Source organism: Cygnus atratus, chromosome Z, assembly GCF_013377495.2.
Source record: "Cygnus atratus isolate AKBS03 ecotype Queensland, Australia chromosome Z, CAtr_DNAZoo_HiC_assembly, whole genome shotgun sequence".
In the NCBI taxonomy this organism is placed as follows: Eukaryota; Metazoa; Chordata; class Aves; order Anseriformes; family Anatidae; genus Cygnus; species Cygnus atratus.
Genome location: NC_066396.1, coordinates 77997440 through 78021688, shown reverse-complemented (window position 1 = coordinate 78021688; position 24249 = coordinate 77997440). Strand labels below are relative to the sequence as shown.

General features: G+C 39.7%; 1 protein-coding gene across 1 annotated transcript in view; it reads left to right on the top strand.

Moving 5' to 3' along the window:
• The window catches only part of HAPLN1 (hyaluronan and proteoglycan link protein 1), a 59664-nt gene extending 50743 nt beyond the window's left edge, over positions 1 to 8921 (top strand). The window contains exons 4-5 of the mRNA XM_035563195.2: positions 487 to 789; positions 8159 to 8921. Coding sequence (XP_035419088.1) covers positions 487 to 789; positions 8159 to 8448 — 593 coding nt within the window. The 3' untranslated portion in view covers positions 8449 to 8921. The remainder of the gene's footprint in view (positions 1 to 486; positions 790 to 8158) is intronic.
• Positions 8922 to 24249: the final 15328 nt, after the last annotated feature.

Sequence of the window (24249 nt, the reverse complement as noted above, 5' to 3'; positions counted from 1 at the left end):
TCTTTTTATGTGATTGCCAGGAAATCCCCAAATCCCACAAAAAAAAAAAAAAAAAGAAAAAGAAGAAATAGAATTAAGCTTTTTTTTTTTTTAATATTTTTAAAGAGAAATTGATCTTGCAGCCAGTAAACTTGACTTTTCTGATGAGAAGCATTTAGTTGCAAAATTTCTTCCAGCTCTTCTCGTCTTTAAGCACTCCTTGCGTGCACGAGGATAAGACCAGATAAGACCACACGTGCAGCCCTGGGGGGGTCCCCACTGGGTTACCTGGAGAGGAACTAGGTGAGGAGGTGGCTGCATCCCCTTCTCAGACTACGCAGCTGATGTGCTGGCAGAGCATTTTTCCCAAGAAAAAAGACAATTGAGCAGTCAAACACATTATTGGGTTAACCTTTATTTCTTTCTGATGACTGGAAATGCTGCTTCTCCTTCTTGTGCTCTTTTGGTGTTGAAGATACTCAGCTAGTCCCCTCTCTGCCATTTCAGGTGTCGTATTCCCCTACTCTCCGCGGCTGGGTCGTTACAACCTGAACTTCCACGAGGCTCAGAAAGCCTGCCTGGACCAGGACTCCATCATCGCCTCCTTCGATCAGCTCTACGAGGCCTGGAGGTCCGGGCTGGACTGGTGCAATGCGGGCTGGCTCAGCGACGGCTCCGTGCAGTACCCCATCACCAAGCCCAGGGAGCCCTGTGGGGGGAAGAACACGGTGCCTGGCGTCAGGAATTACGGTTTCTGGGACAAGGATAAGAGCCGCTACGATGTGTTCTGCTTCACCTCAAACTTCAATGGTAAGAGCTGGGCTCGCTTCTACCTCGCAAGCGGCCATTTCAGAAAAGAAAGCGATGCCGACAGCAGCAAAGGGCAGCAGATGACACTTAGCTGGCCAAAGTTTGCGTCAGCTTTGGGAAATATTGCTGTTGAATTTACCAAGACATGCCCAGAGTAATGTTGTCTTTGCCACATGTTCACACAGATAATTTTTAAAACTTGGAGTTGTACTGGCAGTAGTTTCTAATATCTCCACTGTCACCCCATTAGTATTAATGCAATACCTTTTTAATGCTATTTGCCCAGGTTCTTTCAGCTACAGTGATGAAGAAATCAGTAATTCCTTTAATTGAACTTCCCCACTGAATTCAATTATAACTATGATGTTTTACAACTTAAATGTCACCAAAACAAAGTTCTGATTGCCACTTCATCTCTGGTGTTGTCTCAAGCAGCTCCAGCTCATACACCAAGTCTAATATGACTAATACTTCCTTATCAGTAAAGCTGTTTCTGGCTCTTGTGCCTAATAATTTAGATATCTAATCTTAGTACACTGTCAAAACCAAAATATGTTTGCTCTAGCTCTGAGCTTGGTTTGCTCTAAACCTTATTTTAGTGACTGCAAGATTTCTACTGTTAGTAGCAGAACTGTTAGTAGGTGTGAAATGAGCTGATCTCAGCCTGCTATCATTTAATCTAGTGCCTGAAAAGGATTTACAAAGCGTGGCTGTGAATGAGAGGAGCACTGCAAATGAGCAGTGCAAAAGGAGTCTCCAATCTTCTGCAACATCATGCTCATGGGTAATTCCTGTTTGGAGTCCAGCCCCACCAGAGCAAGGAGCATGGCCTTTTTTGTGTTGTGCTCAGATTGATTATTCACACTGAAGCATTTGTGCTCTACAGCACGCAAAAAAATAAACATAAGCTTTGCTCTTAGAAGAGATGTTCTGTCCCACCCTCTCAGAAAAACAAAACAAAACAAAAACAAACAAACAAACAAAACAACTACAAAACAACAAATCCTGAAACCAACAATATCAAAAATGAGACTGGATGTACTCTGAAACAAATGTTTATCTGATTTTTATCATGCTACATCATTCCGTGAAATGCTGGCTCATATTTTTTCTTGCTCCACTGATTCAAGGTGAAATCTTGTACGAGCTCATTGTATGCAGATTTAAATCTGTAGTAATGAAATAGCACTAAGTAATAAAATGAACTAGGGGAAAAAATAAATTTGACAGCTGCACCATTTAAAGTGCTTGCAGGGCAAACATTTGTGATCACTGCTCACTAATGACCACCCTTTTCCGTACTAGTAGCTCAACAGTATCTCTTATGGGAAGATAAAAATCATTTCTGAAAAAAAAAAAAAAAAAGATAAAAAGGTACTGATAGACAAATATTGTCTGTACACTAATACAGCAAGATAGAGAAGGAGAGAAGAGGAATGAGGTAAGGTGAGGACAAGGTATACAGGTGGCAAAGAGATCAAAGAAATCAAAGATCCATTAAAATGGATCTCATGCTTGGGGAGTTGGTTAAACTGCTCTGCAAGACAGAATGCCACACAGCGACAGGATGATGTAAAGAGCTGAGCGCCAATTTCCCCGTCTCCCTGTAGCTCATCACCATAGGAGTCTCTCAAGCTACCAGCAGAAAACCTGGACATACCCTCCTGTGTCCCTTCTATGTTCTCCACTGTTCATATCCCAAACGCACCTTAACATCCACAATAATCCCAGGAACCCTCCCAGAATGCCAGCTTCCTACTGGCATCTCAGAAGTTCAGATAGCTTATACATGCTTAACAATGTCATTAGTGTTCTCACTGTAAAGGGAAAAACCTGATAATAACCCTATTTGCCACCAGGTTGCAATTGCCAAAGATAGTGGCTATGGGCACTGAGCTATTTCTGGAACACACAATATTGATCCTCTCAGCTCAGGAACAGCCAAGGAAAATGAGAAGTGGTTAGGACACCATGCATTTCCAACAGTGGCAGTGACTGCTGGAGTCTCCTGACGGTGTGAAACAGAGAAGCCTTCAGCTCTATGTGAGGGAGCTGGAAAAACGCCAGGGGCCCCAGGATCAGAGGCATGTAAGGCTAGCTTAAAAAAAAAAAAAAAAAACACAAAAAAAAAAACCTCAAAGAGTGTTAGTTGTATGAGCTGCTGCTGTGAATAACGAGGGTGTGTGAGGTTGACATTGGGTTCTTTTTAGAGAAGGAAATCTCAAAAATACGTTACGATCTCAAGGAAGATTAAAAAAAAAAAAAGAAAGAAAGAAAGAAAGCCTCAGTTTTAAATAGTTGAGGCTTGGGTTTTACATGGAGAAGAAAGGTACACGATGACAAAATTACATTCAGTCATTAAGGTGAAAAATGAAAATATAGTCCTCAATGCAGTGAGCTCCAGTCCAGATTCAGTGTTTTCACTCTGGATCTACTGGAGTCCCTCTGTGGTAAACTGAGTACACCAAGAAATAATGACAAAAATTTGTTTTGATGCTGTTAGAAATGAATTCTGCACTCATTCCTTTTAACTGCACAGTGAAATTGTTTCAGCAGAGTTCTTCTGCAATGCAGTATAAAATAATCTTAGTACTTTATGAAAATTACCCTCTACAGTGTCTTTTCTCAGACTAGTTTAAGTGCAGTACTTGAGCATTTTGTTCTGCCTGTGTAACTGTGTCATTCAGGTCATTCACAGAGGATTTTTTTTTTGTCTTTTGTGGCTGTGCAGGTAAAGTCAAACACCCCAAAATGGATCATCTGCTTTTTGAAAACTGTAGTACCAGCATTTTACCAGTTTATAGGAATATGTAATGATATATATAGAGAGAGAACTATACAAAGAGTATCATTATCATAATTCTGTCTATATGCTTACTATTCAGAGTTCAAGAATGAGACCATACGGCTGTGCAGGAAAGATGGTCCTTTTCTGTACAAGTATTGCAGCAGGAATTCAAGTCCCACAGACCCAAAATGGCATAGGACAAAGAATGTGTAATGATACAGCTGAGGGTTATTCTTTACTTAATTTCAAATGGTTTCTCAATGGGAGCAGTGAGTCTTTCACAGAAAAACCATGGGAATCTCTGACACTGGAAAGTGTTAGGCAAGCTAAATATAGAATCATAGAATCATAGAATCGTAGAATATCCCGAGTTGGAAGGGACCCATAAGGATCATCAAGTCCAACTCCTGGCACCGCACAGGTCTACCCAAAATTTTAGACCACATGACTAAGTGCACAGTCCAATCGCTTCTTAAATTCAGACGGGCTTGGTGCAGTGACTACTTCACTGGGGAGCCTGTTCCAGTGTGTGACCACCCTCTCGGTGAAGAACCTCTTCCTGATGTCCAGCCTAAACTTCCCCTGCCTCAGCTTAATACTGTTCCTGCGGGTCCTGTCACTGGTGATAACGGAGAATAGGTCGCCTGCCTCTCCACTCCCCCTCGTGAGGAAGTTGTAGACTGCGATGAGGTCCCCCCTCAGCCTCCTCTTCTCCAGGCTGAACAGGCCGAGTGACCTCAGCCACTCCTCATATGCCTTCCCCTCTAGGTCCTTCACCATCTTCGTACCCTCCTCTGGACACTCTTTTTGCACTGTGGTGCCCAGAACTGCACACAGTACTCGAGGTGAGGCCGCACCAGCGCAGAGTAGAGCAGGACAATCACTTCCCTCGACCGACTAGCAATGCCGTGCTTGATGCACCCCAGGATACGGTTGGCCCTCCTGGCTGCCAGGGCACACTGCTGGCTCATATTCAACTTGCTGTCAACCACAACCCCCAGATCCCTCTCTGCAGGGCTGCTCTCCAGCGTCTTGTTGCTCAATCTGTACATATAGCCAGGGTTGCCCCATTATAGCCAGGGTTGCCCCGATAGACATATCTATCAACTCCTTTATAATTAAACACTTTCAAACAAAAAAGGGTATAACTAGGGCTTGTGTCACACTTTCAGCTCATTAACGTGCATTTTGTTATGTACATTGCACACAGAACTGCAATGCATAATTGATTTGCTATCAGCTCCAGCAAAATTGGGTAAAAATCTCATGTTAACAAAATTAAAAATACAAAGAATTAATTTTAGGGATCATGTTGAAAATGCAGCTGTGAACCACCTGTTTACTTCAGTAATGCAGGTGATAAACTACCCACCACCATTTACAGGGGAGGAAGTGGTAGAAGGTCTTTTTTCAATAATGCATGCTGACCGTTCCAGATAAGCAGAGTAGTTGATCTCTGGGAACACGTAACTGTTGCTCTAAAAAGGGGAACAAAACTATGCAAAGTGAAATTATGTGCCCTTTCCTAAAAGCGGGTGCACTAGAGTCGGGGGGAGGTCTTGAAGAGGTTTTTCAAAAATTGTTCCCACCTCTTTAATGCAGAGGTTTAAAATCAGTCACCGGAGTTGATCACTGTATTTCGGCATGCTTACTGTGACCTTATTTTTGAAGGAATTTATTTTCAATATGTTCAGCTTTGGAGAACAATAGCCTTGCCCAGCCGGTTTCTGTGGCTGTGAGGTGTCCTGAGCTGTACAGGTCTGTGGAGCAGATGATACAGCCAACGTTGTGCTGCCAGCTGGGAATGCCCCTCGCTGCCATTTGAAACCTTGCATTTACTCTTTGCACAGAGAAACAATTCAACCCGTTCCTTCATAAGCTTTTCAGCCTGCATGCAGACTGCTGACTTCAAGGGGCATCCCATGCCCTGCATCAGTCTTAGGGCTCAGCCCCAACCCTTAGGTATTCGATGACTAGCTGCGGATGAAGGCATCCTCCCTGAGCACACAGGCATCTCTGTGTTAGCTCTTTTGCACAGAACATAGCAGGTGGGGTGGTGCTGCCTTTTGGTGCCTCTGAGTGTGCTGTCCCACTTTGTCTACACCCAGTTTTGATTAAAAAAAACCTTCGCCTCAAAACACCCCATTTAGAGCTGAGGTTGGAAGGAATCTTCACTGGCAATGCATCCCTCAGGCTCCCACAGTCACAGGATGTAGCTATTTAGGTCAAGTGCTCAGGTTTTCCTCTCTAAGCCGTTCCGTTACATGCAAAAGCTTAAAATGGCTGTAATAAATGGAGTTTGATTAGGTTTGTATAAAACCCCTGCCCTTTGATTTGGAGTGAGAATTCAAGCCAAGCACACTCATCCTCTGTGGGAGTGACCTAACTACCAGCTATTAATGAGAGACAGAGGGTTAATGCCCCCCTCCCCTTCCATCCTTCCACATGAATTAATGAAAACTAAGATTGAGCAGTTGCCATTTAGGAGGCCTTCTAACCTATTGGCAGGGAAAAAAAACACAGCAAATCTGCACTCAGTTTATTGACAGTGTTTTATTTAATCAGATGTTCTGGATGCACGTTCCACCCTTGTGGGGCTTGCTATTAAAGTTCTCCTATTTAGGGAAGGGGCAGAGTATAGGAGTTTTTATTATTGATGTCATATGTCAAAAGCCTGACCTTACTGCAAATCCCTAGGAAATTACATTCCACTGACATATGGTTTGAAGAGCAACTAATAAGCTAGGTGAAGTTTACATACTATCAGTCCAAATCCCTGTTCCCTTAAGTCTGAAATCCTATTTGCTTTGGGGAAACCTCTTAATAACCTAGTAGGAACAGGTTTCCACTTAATAAACATTTTTCTTCAGCAACACCCTGTAAATGCTGTCAACTTGCTGAGCTGGAGTCAACCAAGCATTTTACAAAGGTGTGGATAATCTGCTCTCAACAGTTTTCTGTGAAAACACTGTAGATATTGTTTCTGACAACAGTGAAATTGTTTAAAAGGTTCTTCTCCACTACAGCCACAATGTAAATGCTTTTTTTTTAATGATTCCTGTCACAGTATAAAATTTCAAACCTTCACGCAAAGCTAATTGAATTATCTTTATATTTTCATCTGACCTGACATTTCCTCACTTGAAAAAAGAAAAAAAAACTGTGTTTTTTTTGCTGGGATCTAGAGCTGATGTAACTCTTCTTCTTTCCCATTGGTTTTCCTTTACCAAGAAAGTAATTTGTGCAGGATACAGTTTGTTTTTAACCATATATTAAGAGGAAGAAAATGGATATTATTTCAGAGTACATAATTTAGAAGCTGAGATAGTGCTTGCCCCACATGAATGAATTGATTTGTTTCTTAGCCAAATTCCCCCTTTTACAGAACAGTCAGATTGAAAATGTTGTGAATTTATTTGGAAATTTGATAAATAAACCTAAGTATAATGAGTGAAAGGCTAACAATGAATTTATATTGCCTTGATAAGTGAAATTAATGTTGGTATTATTGCTGCTCCTGGATTAATACAGGGGACTTCCTCTTTGAATGTTACTTGCTGGCATATGTTTTCATTACCTTGAGACAGAGTCACATTTTTCTTAGTAGCACTATCAGCTCAATGCGATCATAAGGCAAGGATATGTCCTTTGATGCCTAAACAGAAACAGAGTTGCAGAACTGCTGTGAAAGTTTGTGATGCTGCTAATGAGGACTTACGGCAGGCATGGTTTTGATCTGGCAGAGCTTCAAACTCTGCTTCTGAGAAGCTGTGCAATTTTCCTCTTTCTTCGAGGAAAAAAAAAAAAAAAAAGAGGTTTAAGTTGTGCTTGTACTTAATCAGAAACAAGGTCACTGCCTTGTTAGAGAGTAAAACTGCATGTGTTAGCTGCAGCCACCCTCACCCAAGTGCTATCAGTGGCCAAATCCTGCTATGTCATGCTGCTGAGAAGAAAACTCACAAGGGCTTTAGTCTTATGTTGAGAGCATGATGTAAAATTACACTGCTTTGGACATTTCACTAATTTCCTTTCTCTACTGCTAAGATGCAGCTGTATGAGGTCTGCTTTGCCTGAGATCTGTGGGATCCTCGGGCATTTTACTGGATTGTCATTGGCACCTTGTTGGTAAATGCATCTGGCACCTTAACGTTAGGTGCAGAGCAAGCACCTGGCTGAAAACCAGGTTATCTGCCAGCATCCCTCTTCCCCACCTTTTTTCTCCCTGTTATTATACCTCTACATCCAGAGGAGAAAAATACATTACAACGGGTCAGTTAGCACTGGATGCCAGTGAGGGTGGAGATGCCATTACATGTTAAGTTAGCAGAAATGAGTATAATGCTATATGTTTGTTTAGATTGTCCTTCTCTGCCTGCTGTATTTTTTCTCCCAATCCCAATATTTATCAATTCACTACAGAAAAGCTTAAAACCTTATTCACAGCACAACAACTGACTTTCAGAGTCCCAAATCAGCCACTGTTTGGCCTGATTCTGCAGTGGGACATCCCCATTTCTACTCAAAACCTACCTTGATAATATCGCATCATGACACTTAAGACTCTCTTCTTTCTCTCGCTAGGTCGTTTTTACTATCTAATACACCCAACCAAGCTGACCTATGATGAGGCTGTACAGGCCTGCTTGAAGGACGGCGCTCAGATCGCCAAAGTTGGCCAGATATTTGCTGCCTGGAAGCTCCTGGGATATGACCGTTGCGACGCTGGCTGGCTGGCGGACGGCAGCGTCCGCTACCCGATCTCCAGACCAAGAAAACGCTGCAGCCCTAATGAAGCCGCCGTTCGCTTTGTAGGCTTCCCCGATAAAAAGCACAAGCTGTATGGTGTCTACTGTTTCAGAGCGTACAACTGAAAATACCTAGAGCACACTAGATTTACATTCATTAAGAACATGTGAAAGATTTCTTTTCGATACGAACTCATGCAAGTTACCAAAACTGTGATAAACCTTTCTTACTGTAAAGAGTGATTTTCATAAACCCAACCCATTAATTTGTTTTTGGTTTTGCTTTAATATTTTTGTAAAAGTATCATTCCATAGATATTTTAAATTAATATAATTTAATGGAAGCTCTAGGTAAGGAATTTTTAGAGCCAAAGTCTTTAAGCTACATCATCCCAACAAAATATAATTTTCATGAATGGGGCATGCAATAGAGCTTGAGAATTGCTAGGACACAATTATGGAATGTAAGGCTACTCAAAGCAGAAGCTTTTAAAAGCACAAATTTTACATATTTTTACCAGTTTGAGATACACTGCAAATTGATTATATCTGGAGTTTTGAAATAAGATAATGTTTTTGTTTATAGGGGGTCAGTAAGATTTTGCAAAAAAAGAAAAAAAAAAAGAAAAAAAAAGCCAACACAATAACCACAGCAAGCCAGATGATTAGAAAAGACTGTTTTCAAATGGGAATGATATACAGTTTAATAAAAGCAGCTAAAACAATCCACAAAAATAAGATTTGTTTCAGCGTTGAACCCTGTCTTTCTGAAAAATAGGTTTATGATCCAATGCATATGAACAAGCACAATTAGTTCTGAACATTTCAATTGTGTTTTTATTATGTATAAATCATTGATGAAGGAGTGAATAATTAATTAATGAGAAAACCCTATTTTCTTCTTAACTCAAATTAAAGATGCCTGAGAAGTATTGTGTTACCTTTGAGTAGCTTTACTGCGTTATTTTTAAACTCTTTAGGCCATTTGCTGAGCAGTATATAGCATCTACTCAGGGCAGTTGTATAAATGAACTGCTGGACAGAAAAATTATAAACTTTAGCAGCTTGACTTTACATTAGCTTTTGAAATATTATTGTCTTAATGAAAGAATATTAGGATATTTAGATTTCTTAGCTATTTACACATCACAAGAAATAAAAATTGGAAAAAAAATGATTAAGTCTTAGAACAAGGTTATTAAATAAAATCTGAAATCAGCTATTAATGTTTAGAAGAGAAAAATACTTTATTTCCTTGCATCTCATATGTATCTAAAATACATCTGCTTTTTAAACTATCAGTGAAAAAAAAATAGTATCGCTAGCCCTGAATTAGTTAATCCTCCTTAGAGTTAGCAGAAATAAGTACTGAAATACGTTTTTTTCTCTAAATCTGCAGTGGTCTAGGTGGAAGATGTTTACCTATATCTGCCAGTGTCAGAGATAAACATGCACTGTGCATGGTGCCTAGGATTTTCAGAGCTGCCTAAAGTACTAGGTCCTCCCTTAATGCCAATTTGAAGGAATTTGGATTCCTGATGCAAACTCATTCTGGATGCAGCAATTCTTGGTGCTCATCTTCGGATACCTTAATGCAACCAGTTTTTCAGAGAGTGGGTGCTCAAGGCTTTCTGAAAATTTCCTCCACTTACGGTGTCTCAAGCTGGATATCCAAAAAACAGAGGCCACTGATAAAAAAAAATAAAAATAAAAATCTTGGTCTTGAGTAATCTCTTAGGCGGTTTTGAAGTTCTCTATCCAGTGTTGGTTCTACCACTTAAAAATGTAGAACTCTTTTCCTACTCTACACTTACTGACTATGAAGATTTCAGAGGACCAATATTTGTATTTTGCAAAGTTTTGTAGCTTCCCGTAGTTTCCGTATCTAAATGAGATAACGGTGGTATTATCCAAGTAGAACACGACTGGTAGGCTTTTGTGAACAGTTTAGTTATTTTCCCATGGACATGGCTATATATATCTGATTCCCAATGTGGTGGTGGTCCTGTTTAAAAAAATCTGTGAACAAACCAGGAACAGTACGTGGTAGGACTGGAGCATAGAGATACCATGGTATGAGACGTATTGTACTGGAGTTCATTCCCATTAAGCTCAGAGGCAACTCTCCATCCTCTTTAGTCACTGACAGTATGAGTGTTTGCTCATACTACACAGATGAACCAATCTTGGTGCCAAACCACCCCCTCCCCTTTTTTGTTCAAGTTGTAAGTTGAATTTTTTTGAAAATCTATCACTCAGATATAAATTGAGAGATATTATAGGCCAGGCCCCTATACCCATGTAATTTTTACACATTTTTAAAATCAGTGTCCATTTCACACATTTTCTCAAGCCATTCAGAATATTTTCCAAACACTTGGGAGAAAAATAAACAGGAATGAAAGTAGAAATAAAAAAAATATATGTTTGTGCAGGAGAAAGAATAGGGTGTGCAGACTGTACTGTGACCAATAAGAATACATGTTGTCTCCTGTCCAACCATCAGAAGTACAGAAAAAGAGGTAGATAGTATCTCTGGAGCTTGGGCAGGGAGGTTGTGGGATGGGAAAGGCCATAGGGAATATCCCATAATGGTTGTTATCCCAGCTAGATCCAGACTTGCTGTAAAGTGGGAAGCCCTTCATGCAGCTGGCTCTAACCTCCCCAGAGATCTGGAGGAGGCTGCATGGTTTTCCTACTGCACAGCAGTTAAGAGACCCTCATGGAATCTCTTTTTTATTATTATTATTATTATTGTCTTTTTTTTCTCCTTTTTTTTTCTTTTTTTTTTTTTTTTTTTACCTCTCCAGGGAAACCCTTCACAGGGTTTCACCCAGACACATTTTTCTTGCAGGATTGGGGATTATTATGTGCCTGCATAAAAATGTAGTCCTCCAACCCACTTGTGGGGCTGGCTAAAGTGCCCTCACTGCTAGACCAAAGGCACTGCAGGAAAGGCGAATTCAGCCTTTCGTCAACTTTGCAACATGCTGGGGATGGCTGGTCAGGTCCTAAATCACAGCAATCTCAGGCTTGCTCTTGCTTATGCTTTCTGCGCCCGCATCTCGGGGCTGCCGCTGTGACAGCCCGGGCGTAGCGCATCACCCTGCTTTGTGCATCACCTGTGCCGGTGACCGAGGGGGTTTCGTACCACGCACGTGTCCCCTCGGCTCTGGGGATCGCCCCACGGCTCCAGTCTGGCAGCACGGTGAGGCCATGGCACAAGAAGGAACAAGTGGCCCTCGGCTGCCGTGTGAGCACAAGCGGCAAAATGTTACCGCTCAGCTGTAGCTGCAAGTTCGCACTGAAGATAAATGCTTGCTAGGAATCAAATGCTCATGTAATGGAGTCTCAGTTTGTGAATTTACATTCGTCATGTTACTTACAAAAAGCCCAGTAGTCTAACTTGGGATCAAGCTAGTTTTAGATCAGTATATTGATATGCAATATTATATATTATTATAACAGATAAAGTTAATGGGATAGCGTGATGAAAATATGTTTGTATGAAAAATATAATTAGCTCTAATGTAAGCAGGTTTAAAAAACATAAAGTGTATGATTACAAGCTAAATGGGCACAAATGGGCAAAAAGACATGAATTCTATTTATTTTTACAGCTACTGACTCCATTTCCTTTTATAATGTCAAATGTCAGGATGTTTTCTTATTTTGAATAAGCTAGCTAGGTGCTTAAAAAATCTTAAAAAGCAGCTTAAGAACTGGATAAAAGTCTGTGCTGTTTTCTGTTGGTTGGAGAAAATTCTGTCATTAGAATCAATTCATGTTCTCTGTCATTATCTTGTATTTCACAATGCATCTGTATTTTAATGCCCATGAATGACAACAATTAAATCATGTTGTTCTTTTCAATATGATGATTTCTTCTTATTGACTGGATGCTCTTCTACTTCTTTCCCAGAAAAGACAAAAAGGAATGGAAAAGATCAAAGTATGAAAATACTTTGACATAGTAAACATAGTAAACAAAGCAATTACCAGTCAGGGGGAAAAAAGAATAAGACAGAAAGAGAGAAAGAGAGAAAGAGAGAGAGAAAGAGAGAGAGGGAGAGAAAGGAAAGAAAGGAAAGAAAGGAAGAAAGGAAGGAAGGAAGGAAGGAAGAGAGATAGAGAGAAAAAGAGAAAGAAAGAAAAAGAAAGAAAGAAAGAAAGAAAGAAAGAAAGGATGAAAGAGAAAAAGAAAGAGAAAGAAAGGAAGAAAGAAAGAAAGAAAGAAAAAGAAAGAAAGAAAGAAAGAAAGAAAGAAAGAAAGAAAGAAAGAAAGAAAGAGAAAGAAAGAAAGAAAGAAAGAAAGGAAGGAAGGAAGGAAGAAAGAAAGGAAGAAAGAAAGGAAGAAAGGAAGGAAGAAAGAAAGGAAGGAAGAAAGGAAGGAAGAAAGGAAGAAAGAAGGAAGGAAAGAAAGACAGAAAGAAAAAGAAAGGAAGAAAGGAAAGGAAGAAAGGAAGAAAGGAAGGAAGGAAGGAAGGAAGGAAGGAAGGAAGGAAGGAAGAAAGAAATAAAGAAAAGAAAGAAAAAGAAGGAAAGAAAGAAAGGAAAGGAAGAAAGGAAGGAAGAAAGAAGGAAAGAAGGAAAGAAGGAAAGAAGGAAGGAAGGAAGGAAGGAAAGAAAGAAAGAAAGAAAGAAAGAAAGAAAGGAGAAAGAAAGAAAGAAAGAAAGAAAGAAAGAAAGAAAAGAAAGAAAATAACTACTCTGTGAAAAAGATTTACAATTAGAATAAAGAGAACCATATTCCAAAGACTTTTGTTTTATGTTTCTTTGAAGCATTTTGAAAGTAGAAATACAAGTGCCAATTTCTATTTTGTGTTTTCTCCCATCTTATAAAATAAAATAAAATATATACAAGGATTTTTTTTTTTTTTACTTGGTTGGTATAGTACTCTGCTTTTGCATTACTAGAAATTGGATTTAGAATAACATATCACGTTTTGGTATATCACGTAGTGTCGAGCAAAGAATTAGTTATTAAAAGCATAGAGACAGATTTTCAGCTTCTGTAATCACACAATTTCTGCATTATTTTATTGTTCTGTGCTGGAGATTAAACCCTAAATTTTACATACGGTTCACTGTTTAGCTTAGAAACCAATCTTATAAAAACTCTCAGTCTATCACCCGTCCTTAAAAATTAAATGAAAAAAAGCTTCAAAATGAGTGATCCATTTTTCAGAATAAGGTAAATCTATAATAAAATTAATGCGTGATTGAGATGAACATACTTGATTTTTTAACAACTTGGTTAAAACAATTTTTAAGTGGGTAACATTTTGATTTTACATTAGGCATAAAATTAAAACTGCCTTTGGTAGGAACAGTCTCTCAGTAATTAGGCTTTCCATTTATAGTGGCAGCTTCCATTGGATTACATCCCACTATTCAAAATAGGGATGCTGTCTTCATGTTTGGAATTGGCTGGATTTAAGACATGCATTTGATGGAACTGCCACAGAAATAGAAATGTCTGGATTTTCACCTGAAGACTTACTAAATGAAGCAGTAGGCTGCCATTTTATTTAGCCATTCTCTCATTTACACAGAAAGGATATTAGTAGTTTTCTGTTCATTAAGGACAACAGCTAATTGTTCTTCTTCTTGAGGGTTTTAAGATGCTGGATCTTTCACACTAGCCATTTTCTCCTCTTTTCAGAAGCAGTGATGAAAGTTGAACAGGTACACTACAGAGCAATAAAATTCCAATGTTAGGTAACTTATTATGTTAAACAAAACAACAACAAAAAAAGACTTCTCCAGGTTTCAAATCAAAATACAAAATTAACAAATGCATAGTCTTAATTTTAAGAGAGCTGTATGAACCAGTCATTGTTTGTAAAGGCATGGGTGAAATTATAAAAAGTAATTACTATCAAAAAATAATTACTCATCTTCATATACCATTAATAGTGAAATACACTTGAAAATAGGGATGTCACAAAGGTTTATTTAAGAAAAAAGAAAGAAACAGAGAACAATAGTTCAGGTCCTTGTCTTCCACAATGCATTTGCCTTCCCTGTATTGTGCCCAGTAATAACTAAGAAACAAGTTCAAATGTGTAATTTAAAAACAGACAAAACAAAACAAAGAACAAATTGAAATAGATAAGAGTTTGGAAATATATTTTTTTTTTTGCTAAGTCTCAAACTGGAAGCAGGAAATTCTCATTAGAAGTCTAATATTTTCCCCTTTTTGTTTCACAATGTCTCAATCTATAAAGCCACTACAGAGTAAAATGTGAAGTCCATCTATTACTTCAATGTTATGCCAGAGGCAAGCAATTGTTTGACTAATAACAACAGTTCTAACATGAGACTAAGCTAATGAATTATGCACTAGTGAATTTTCCAATGTGTCCAGTGGTTGTTTGATAGATTTGTTATTTTTTAAAGGTTGGCAAACAAAATGAAAATGGTATGCTTTGATACTAGTTGAATGAGAGTTTTGATTTTATTCCTTATCAAAAAACATATTGCAAGGCATTTCAGCTTCTTAATGCCTATGCTGTTTTTCACTGTATTTACATACAAAACACCCTTTGCATTCTAGTTAATTTCATTCTGATTTCTTCAACAGGAGAACATTAAGTATGTGATTGTCTTTTATGTGGAAAAACATCAGATTTCAAAAATTTTAAGCTCCAACTCAAACAAAGAGTAGAGAAAAGAACAAGTCTTCATTTCAAGAGAAGTGACTTTTGAATCAGTGTCTGATTCTTACTATGGCAAACTTCTGAATCCCAATGCAAAATTAATTTATATTCTATGATACCAAACATGAAGCAGCAGTGACTATTCTTTCTCTCGTCAAGGAATTTTTTTTTTTTGAGTTTTTAGTTTTTCGTTAGTGCTCCTGATCTGAAGATTTTTACTTTTCATTTTGCTCTGATTGCCTGTAAATAAGGCAAGCAACCTCCTTATCTTCTGCGTAATGACCCGATAAGGCATTTTACTAAGGTTTTCTGAGCGAATATCAGAGACACAGACACTCACTTGCACACCAGGGTGTCCCATGTGCACAGGGTCGGCTTTCATATTTATGTTACTCATGGTCACTAGTGAGTGAAATACTTAAGCTGCTTGTTTGACCCTACTTAGCTTGTCCTTGAACTTAGAGATCTGCAAGATAAAAGTTTCCAAATTTGTGAATCTAACTAAAATAGCAATGTTTTCTTTAGTTCAATGGCAGTGCTGTACACACAGGCTAAGGTCAGAGCTACATATGGCTGCATGTACATTAAAAAATAATCAACACAATTAATTGAAGGCAGCTCTGCATTTTTGAAGTGTATCTTCTGATCATCTGCACTTCTTGCACTTTGGCTCGTTTTGCAGAACAATTCTGATGTGCACGAGTTTGGTTGCCTTCAGAGGAAACTAAATTGGAAGCTCAAGCTGAGGTGGACAACAAATACAGCCCAGCCCAAAGGGGTATGTAAGGGTCTGATCCAACCCTCTGTCCTTCAGACATCTTCAAACCACATAAGTGGAGTAGACACTGGGCTCAGGGACCAGACCAAATCCCACCCCAATGAAAAATACTATATCCCACACTGTACAGATGTAGGAATCTCAGCACTAACTGCTTTAATCTGCTGAACCACTCCTGTTGTATTGAATTACTTGCCAGTGCAGACAAAGCACAGATGGAGTGCTGTTTAGAGGCATGTAGCCACGGGGAAAACAGCCCAGAGATATTCCATAACATTGCTGCTTCCCAGCTACCAGGAGCACTGGATGCAGCACACTCGTAATGCAGATCTCCTTCAGCTCCTCATGAAGTCCATAAGGCTGCCATCATATCCAGGGAGATTTATAGACGATTTTGGATTTACATGAATATTTATACACACCCATGCTTTGCATTCAGAAATTAATAGTATTTTCTCTTATCAACTTCATGAAAAGAACAAATTTAATATGCAATGTTGTCTTTGAGCTTTGTGTCCAGCTGGAGGCACGTGTGGATCCTCCATTCTGCTCCGAGCCCTCTGTGCCCAGTAAAAAGGATGGAGTGTCTGAAGTTTCAGTGAAGGGATGAAGTGTCTGGCAGGGGTAGGACTGGTGAGCTGTCAGACTGTAAAAATGTATGGGCTCCCAAACTAGCTAGGCAGCCTCAAAAAGTACATTTTAACACTGTGCACAGCCTCTCAAAACAACGCTACAAAAATAAGATTGGAGAGTAGCTTCCAAGCTCATCAGACTGTGTCCCCACCAGACAATGCTGAACTGCAATCATACTGTTTCCATCAGGTTTTTATATCCTAACCACCTCCAAAATATCCAGGTAATATTTCCATTTGTTATGCAAAACTAATAATAATTTTCTTTGTTTAGGTATCAATACCACACAATATTATTAGTATGCACCGAGTGTTCCTTGTATAAAGCCAGTTAAAATAAGATTTTGTGCTGTTACTGACTGCAATCAAGTATAGCTGAGCTTTACTGCATTAGCGTGTCTCAAGGGAGGTTCCTGGGATACTTGGTTCTGAAAAATACAGTACTCAGTACAAAACTAGCGGCCACGGCACTTTTAACTTTTCATTTCATTTCTCTGCTTCTTCCCTCTGCAGTGACACATTCACCTTTATGACACCAAGGGGTGATATCCTAATGCACAAGAACATCCTCAGTTAGAAAACACAGAGCTATGAAAAGATTTTTAACACCCATATTCTCTAAAAGATAATTATCATAAAATGACAGCATCAAGGATTAATTACACCTGGAAAGACGGTCTTTCTGGCATTGAAAATACAATATTCAAGGCTTAATACTTCCAGGAAATTTGTATCTGTGTTCAAGAATTTCTGAAGATGGCTTATAAATCTTGATCTCCTGTGACAAAAAAAAATATATATATAAAAAAAATATATATTTATATATATATATATATATTTGTGTATACCCCTTAAAATGGAATTGCCCTACAAACAAAACACAGTATGGTTCTTTAAGATGCTTCTCAAATGTGTTATAAAACTGACAATCTTAATTAATACTACTTAAATAGATGTCAGTTTTTCCTCTGCATTTTTCAACACCTAAGTTTTGTCACTGATTCAGAGCACAAATGAACTTGGTTGTGTTTCAGTTCTGTGGTATATTCTTCAAGAGGCCTTTCACAAGCAGTTGTAAACTGCAGTAGCAATGCAGTAATCTGCTGTGCAAGATTAACTGTACATGGAAATCAATCAAGCTTTTTAGAGGGAATTTGGTATTTCTCACAGATTCACAGATTTTCAAGTAACGCCTGTAATAGTGGTGATTTCAGAAACGTGGAGGATCAATATCTTTAATAAGTTTGTAATTGGATTGACCTCATTTCTAAAATGCTTTAATGCCTCTGATGTATATATATATGTAAGTCCCATGCGACTCTCCCTTCCTAGTTCCTTGGCTGTTAGTTTAACATTGCACATATGTTATATAATTAATAATATTTAACGTAATGTTAAACTAACAGCCAAGGAACTAGGAAAGGAGAGTCACAAGTTCATCTAGGCACTTCTGCAGTGTGCTCTGCCTTCCCCACATGGGTAAGTGCCCAGCACGGGATGGGATTCACCAAAACACACTTGAATTGGGAAACTCAGTTCCCCAGCAATCACAGCCAGCTCCTGCACTGCAAAATGGATTATTACAGTGTGCAAACCAAAGTGAGGAAACCATCCCTAGCACCCCTTCCCATGGGTTTATGCCACACCAGGATGAGTGCACGGCCCATATCACCACCACAGAGGTACCAGGCATGTTGAGGATAATTTCAGTGCCAAACTGGACACTGACATGCTGTGTATCCATGTGCTGAGCATCAGCGTGCTCTTTGGAGGCACCCTGGTGATCACCTTGACACTGAGCTGGGTTTTCTTACTCCCACGAGTGCTAGGAGAATAACCAGTCACTTGACAGCATGCTAAAATGTGACTTAAACTTTTCCATTTTTTTCTAAAAATGTCCTATCAGGAAAAAGGGAGAAAACAGACAGATGGACAGGGATGTGTGTACACATGCAAACACATATGCACACATTGGCAGTGCTAGCACTGTCACCCTGGCTGCTCAGCCCCATTGAAAAGCCTTGTTTAAAACTTCTCCAAGGTTTCAGTTTAAGTCAGGGCTGTGTTTTGTTGACCTTGGACATTGTTGACCACAGTCATCAACAGTTGGACTTAATGAGCTCGAAGGTCTTTTCCAACCTAGATGATCCTACCATTCTGTGATTGCTAAAGAGTCATGGGCCTAGCAAAGACCCAGATGTGTGCAATAATGAAATCCCAGATACTTGCTCCTCTTCAGGACAGATGTGGTATTTCCCAGCAGTGCTTTCAGTTTATTCTAGTGAGAACATTTCTTCTCCTTCTCCATTATTTATTTATTTATTATTTATTTATTTATTTATTTATTTATTTTGCTGTTATAAGATTCAAAGCAGTTACAAGGTTGAGTTTGAGCTACTTTGACCAGTTTTTTCCAGAGATGAGCACAATCTCTATCTTGGTTCCCTAGATGGAAGCAGACTTCAGGGTAAGTCTTAGTAAAGCCCTCTCCATACTTTCTGAATATCGTTATTTGATTATGGAAGGTTGAAGACAAGGCCTTGAGAAAAGCATTAATACCAGAAAAGACCTCTAAGCCTTTGTCCAGACAAATTAATTGTATGATGCTGGCACTCTGCTCAGAGATACTGGTGATTTCTGATCACCACCTCAGCCCGCTTTTTTCTGATCACCACCTCAGCCTTACACCGCTTTGCAAGCCAAAGGTCTGGCTTGCACTCCCAGCTCTACTGTTGTCTAAGTAGGCCAAGTGTTGCAGCAGTGAAGTTGTGGCAGACAAGGACATGTCCTGCCAGTTGCCCAAAACACAGCTGGTATGGTTTAGGTGGCAGCTTGTTCTGCTTCCAGAAGGTGCCAGCACAAACACCAGCTCTGTGAATCAACCTGAAGTCAGAAGGACAAGAAAAAACAACGTGCTATTGACAGGAACTGTCTAAAACATTATGAACCATTCCAGTTAGAAAATGCATGGAAGGAAAGTAGGAAAGCAAAGCAAAAATACAAAGGAGATTGTGTGGTCTTATGCCTTCTGTGCTTATCTTCACCCACTGCACTCAGGGGCATATAGGACTTTCCTTGTGTAGCTGCTGCCAGGGCAGCACCTTTCCGATAAGTGCAGACACACACATTTCAGCGACCCATCACCATATGAGCTAAAAAGCCCCTGCCCAGAGTTGTATTTCAGAAGAGATTGGGAAAGGGTGTACCCCACAAAGCTGTGATTTACAGGTATACGATAACACTAGGGACAAAATGTGTGTGTCAGCATGAAGCCAATGTCACAGCTGCTTAGTAATTCATACATAAACTTGCATTGTCTTTTAAACTTAATTTCCATTACAAATTAGGCGATCATTTCAGCACAACTTTGAAGTAGAACTCCATCTATGCCATACCCAAAACCATAAACACTTTTACAAAAATCTTTGCCCAAACTATACTTAGCAAAACTAAAAATTATATCTAGGAAATGTTACTTATATTTATGAATAAAAACTCTGAGAAGAAACTGAGCAGCACTGCTATATTTCCATAATGCCAGGGATTAAAAGTCCATCTTAATAAATCCATTACTTTTCCCAAGTGCAAAGTAATGGTTTATTAATCATAACTCTTCAGCCAGAATTTGTTGCAACAATTAGTCATAAAGCTGTGACGTTTATTCTGCTGTTTAAAAATTCCCTACCCATTTGGAAAATGCGTATTCATAATCATTAACAATGCAAAGCAGTATGTATATTTATTGTTTCTGCCTCCGAAGCTGATCTAACTCACTGAGCGAAGAAACCAAGCTCAGCATTTCAGGACAAGGACTCTGAAGTATCTCAGCCGCGAAGCACAGGAGTGAGTGGTCAACCAGCACGGAGAAGTCAGCAGAGCCTGCAGGACCCTGCTTTTATGGCTAGACATAGCAGGCAATTGCTCAGGGAGGTGGCAGCCACAGCCCCTCCAACCCCTTCTCTGCACATACTTGCTTTTATGGCCAGCAGGATATCTTCTCTTTGGACAGACTTCTCCTGTGAAACTTCAAATTTCTGTCTTTTTCCAGGAAATGTGATAAGGAACCTTGCTTCATTTCTGGCTATGGTTGAAGTGCAGCTTCACAGGCTGCACAGAAAAAGTAAAAAGAAACCTTCAGACAAAGTAAAGAGTATTGCCATTGCCTTATTCTGGGACAACATTATGAATATCCAAGTATGTAAGTAGCTGTTAGAGAACACAGATAGGGAGAGATGCTGTAAGGCTTGCTAACAGTAGCTAATCAGCTAATTACACGAAGCAATTGAGGCCTGACTGGTAGTAGATATGCTGAACTGCAGTTTCCTAATGCAAAGTCTAAACAAGATATCTGTGAAGTAGTACTTGCCTATAGATTAGCACAAACAGAGACTTGGGAGAGAAACTGGTGTGGCCCAACCTTCCCTACTCATACAAAACCTGCACAATTAAGAGAAATGTACCAGACTGCTACAAACCGACACTCTGCATCTGGTAAAGCTCTGTTTCTCATTACACCTTCATCCGCAGTTCTGCTTTCTTTAATTATTTAAGGCATTGTTATTATTAACATTTTATGAAATATGCAAGATAATATTTGAATCTGAGTTGCAGACGGCCAAAGAGACAAAGCTGTTTGGCCAAACTCTGCCTTGCCATGTTCCCACACCATACAACCACCAGCAAAATACCAGTCAAAGTAGTAGCTTCAGCTGTAACAGTGATGGCTGGATGGGAAGAGGTGCCTTTACTCATCACTTTTTCAGACACTTAGCAAGGACCTGGTAAGTCTGTGGAAGGCTATCTTCATTACCACCACATGTACTGCACATGTTTCATGAATACAGGAAAATAAAACAGTTTCCTTTCATAACAAAGGCAAAATCCACTCTTAAAAGGATGTTTGTATTCACTTTTGGGCTGAAATGCATTAGCTTTGCATTCTCAACTTCAAAGGTGGTTCAATGTTCTCAAGTGATATCAAATGATAGGACACAAGGAAATGGCCTCAATTTGCATGAGGTGAGGTTTAGATTGGATCTCAGGAAGGATTTCTTCACAAAAAGGGTGGTTAGGCACTGGGACGGGCTGCCCAGGGAAGTGGTGGAGTCGCCATTCCTAGAGGTATTTAAGAGACATGTGGATGTGGTACCTGGGGACATGGTTCAGTGGTGGACTTGGCTGTGTCAAGTTGATGGTTGGACTTCACCTTAAGGGCCTATTCCAACCTAAGTGATTTTACGATTCTATGATTGTATGAAATTCACTTTAAGCACGTGGCCAAGCAACCGCACCACTCCTCCAGCCCAGGAAGCCAAAGCTGTCCCCAGAGCTGCTTTCTGGATGCCACACTGCTGGTGTGTGTCCACAGCCAAGAAATCAAGGTCAAGTCAGGGCAAGGAGGTCAGCTGGGATCGCTTCCCAGCCCTTGTGGCACTTGGGGATGTCTCTGTCGATAATTACGAGGGTTAACCTAACCCAGCAAGGGAAAAAACCAGGGACATGTCAACTCAGGACTCAGTTCAGTACCATTCCCCCAGAACCGAATTTAGACCTGTTTGGTTTTTTTCCTTTGCTGTGTTAGGAGGGCAGAGCATTACCAGAGCTGGTTCAGCTGTAAGAAACTAGGCAAATCCAAGCCCTCGATCCTCTTACAAAGGACCGCTTTATTTCTGAAAAAGTATATGATCCTTTATACACTCCCTTTGTGTCTGTCATGGTATGCACTTTTTTTTTCCGTTAGATACAGTATCCTTTCACTATTCTTCTGCTTTTCAGTGAGGAGGTAGAAAAGGACAGCAAGCTTATTTACTGTGCCCTCCCAAGGCAGCAAAGCATTTCCTCCTCTCCTTTTCCCGAGGTCGGTGAGTAACAGAGACACTTTGTGAAGATGCAGTTTAAAACTTGGGGGGTTTCTGTAGGGCCGTTTGTTCGGCTCTAAACCCACGATATATGCCAAGCCCACGACATCATGTTCAGAGCCAGCAATTTAATGGAAATTGTTTTCAGTTTTTATTTCCTACCACAGGCTTTCTGAGGCACTCTCAGAATTTTCCTTTCAGGTTAAACTAAAGCTGTTCTGTATAAACATTTTTGTAAGGGTGTGAAGGGGGAATCACCTTCCGCACTCCGCCCAACAAAAATGTTGGAAAAAATTATACATTTTTGGTAGTCCATTTTAGATGTGGACAAGGACAGTCTTTGACTGTATTTTACTTACTTGCTGGCTGGCATCCACTTCAGTCTTTGCCAAAAATAAAAATACAGAAAATATTATATTTTTTAGAAGCTAAAGGATAAAATATTTTCCCCAACCCTTGTATTTTCTTTTCTGAATTCCAATGTATGGCTGTCTATAAAAGTATGATTTCTGCTCAGGAAGTCAGATCTAGACATGAGTAAAACATTGCCCCAATCTGTTACAAGAAAAATGCCTTTTTGGTGATGTTTCCACACCGGACAAATAAAATAGGCTGGCTCTGCAATGTGCTACAGAAGGTGGGAAGTCCTCGTTGCCTGTCTCTCTGTTTTCTCAGAAATGTGGGGACTGGGAGAGCGATATCGGCAGGGGCCAAGGCTCCAGCAGGTACCATTTCCAAAAGGGGAGGAGAAAGCAGAGGCCAGCTCAGTACACGTTTTGCTTGGGGTGTGGGAGCCTGACATCTCTGTCTCTGTACTTAACTCCTAACCTGCCTCCCCTTTTACTTCCTCTGCATTTGCACCCTTACACCAGGTTTCAGCCAGGGCTTGCTCTGATACCCATCCAGATGAGCAAGGAAAAGACTCAGGTCCCAGCAGACCTCAATAAATTACCTTCAGAACAAGGTCACTACAGAGCTCAGCACTCTGACACTCTGCAAATTGGGCTGGAAACATTATTCTGCTCTTTTGTTGAAATGGGGTTTGGGAAGGAAAGCCCAGTAATCAGGGCTACCAGATGCCACCACAGATGTAAATAACCGGTTCCACCTCCCAGGATAACTTTGAAACCCTGCATTTGCCATTTGGCTTGTTACCCTGATTGCTGCTTTTCTTCTGAATTGCCGTCAGAATCTGTCGCAGGAATGTAAATTTGCTGAGACACATCTTCCTGTCAGACCCATCTGACAGAGCCATGATACAATCCTCTGACCTTCCTGAAGGACGGCAGAGTCTCAGTTGCTGTTCTGCTCTGTCTGAGTACCAGACCTATGATACATGTTACATTTAGTTAGAGGGAGAGAGAGAGACACGTGCTGGGGCTAAGGAATAAAGAAAATGAAAACCGAGTCAAGATGTGCCATTTAATTCCCAAACTTCATTTATTAGCTTAATTTATTTTTGAACTCACATAGCTATAACTCTATGACAGTTTGTGCTCATAAAGAGTTTAGATCAGTATTTAAGAACCTCACTTCAAATATATTTGAAACTCCTGTTACATCGGCTTTATATTGAATTAGTGACTGACTTCTAGTATAAAAAGTAATTACAATGAAAACTTGGCAGTACAAAATCATAGTTTCAAGGCAAAATTAAAAAAAGAAAAAAAAAAAAAAAAAGAGCCTGTTCGTTCTTCCCTTACTCCGCAAAAGAATAAATATTTTGTCAAACAAATCCTGAAGTATTGTCTTAATCAGATTGAGACTGATTGGTTTGATGGATTTTTTCTTTTTGTAGAAAGTCTCCTTAAATTTAAATTAATTTCCTAGCCTTTAAATCAAGACCAGATGTCTTTTGAACAATAACCCTACATTTCAGTTATTGAGAGAGAATTAGAAGTCACTGGAGGAATTTTATGTTATCATGGAGTCCAAACTGTATATGAAAGTTAATGGCAATGGTCCCCCCTGAAAAAAAAAAAAAAATATATATATAT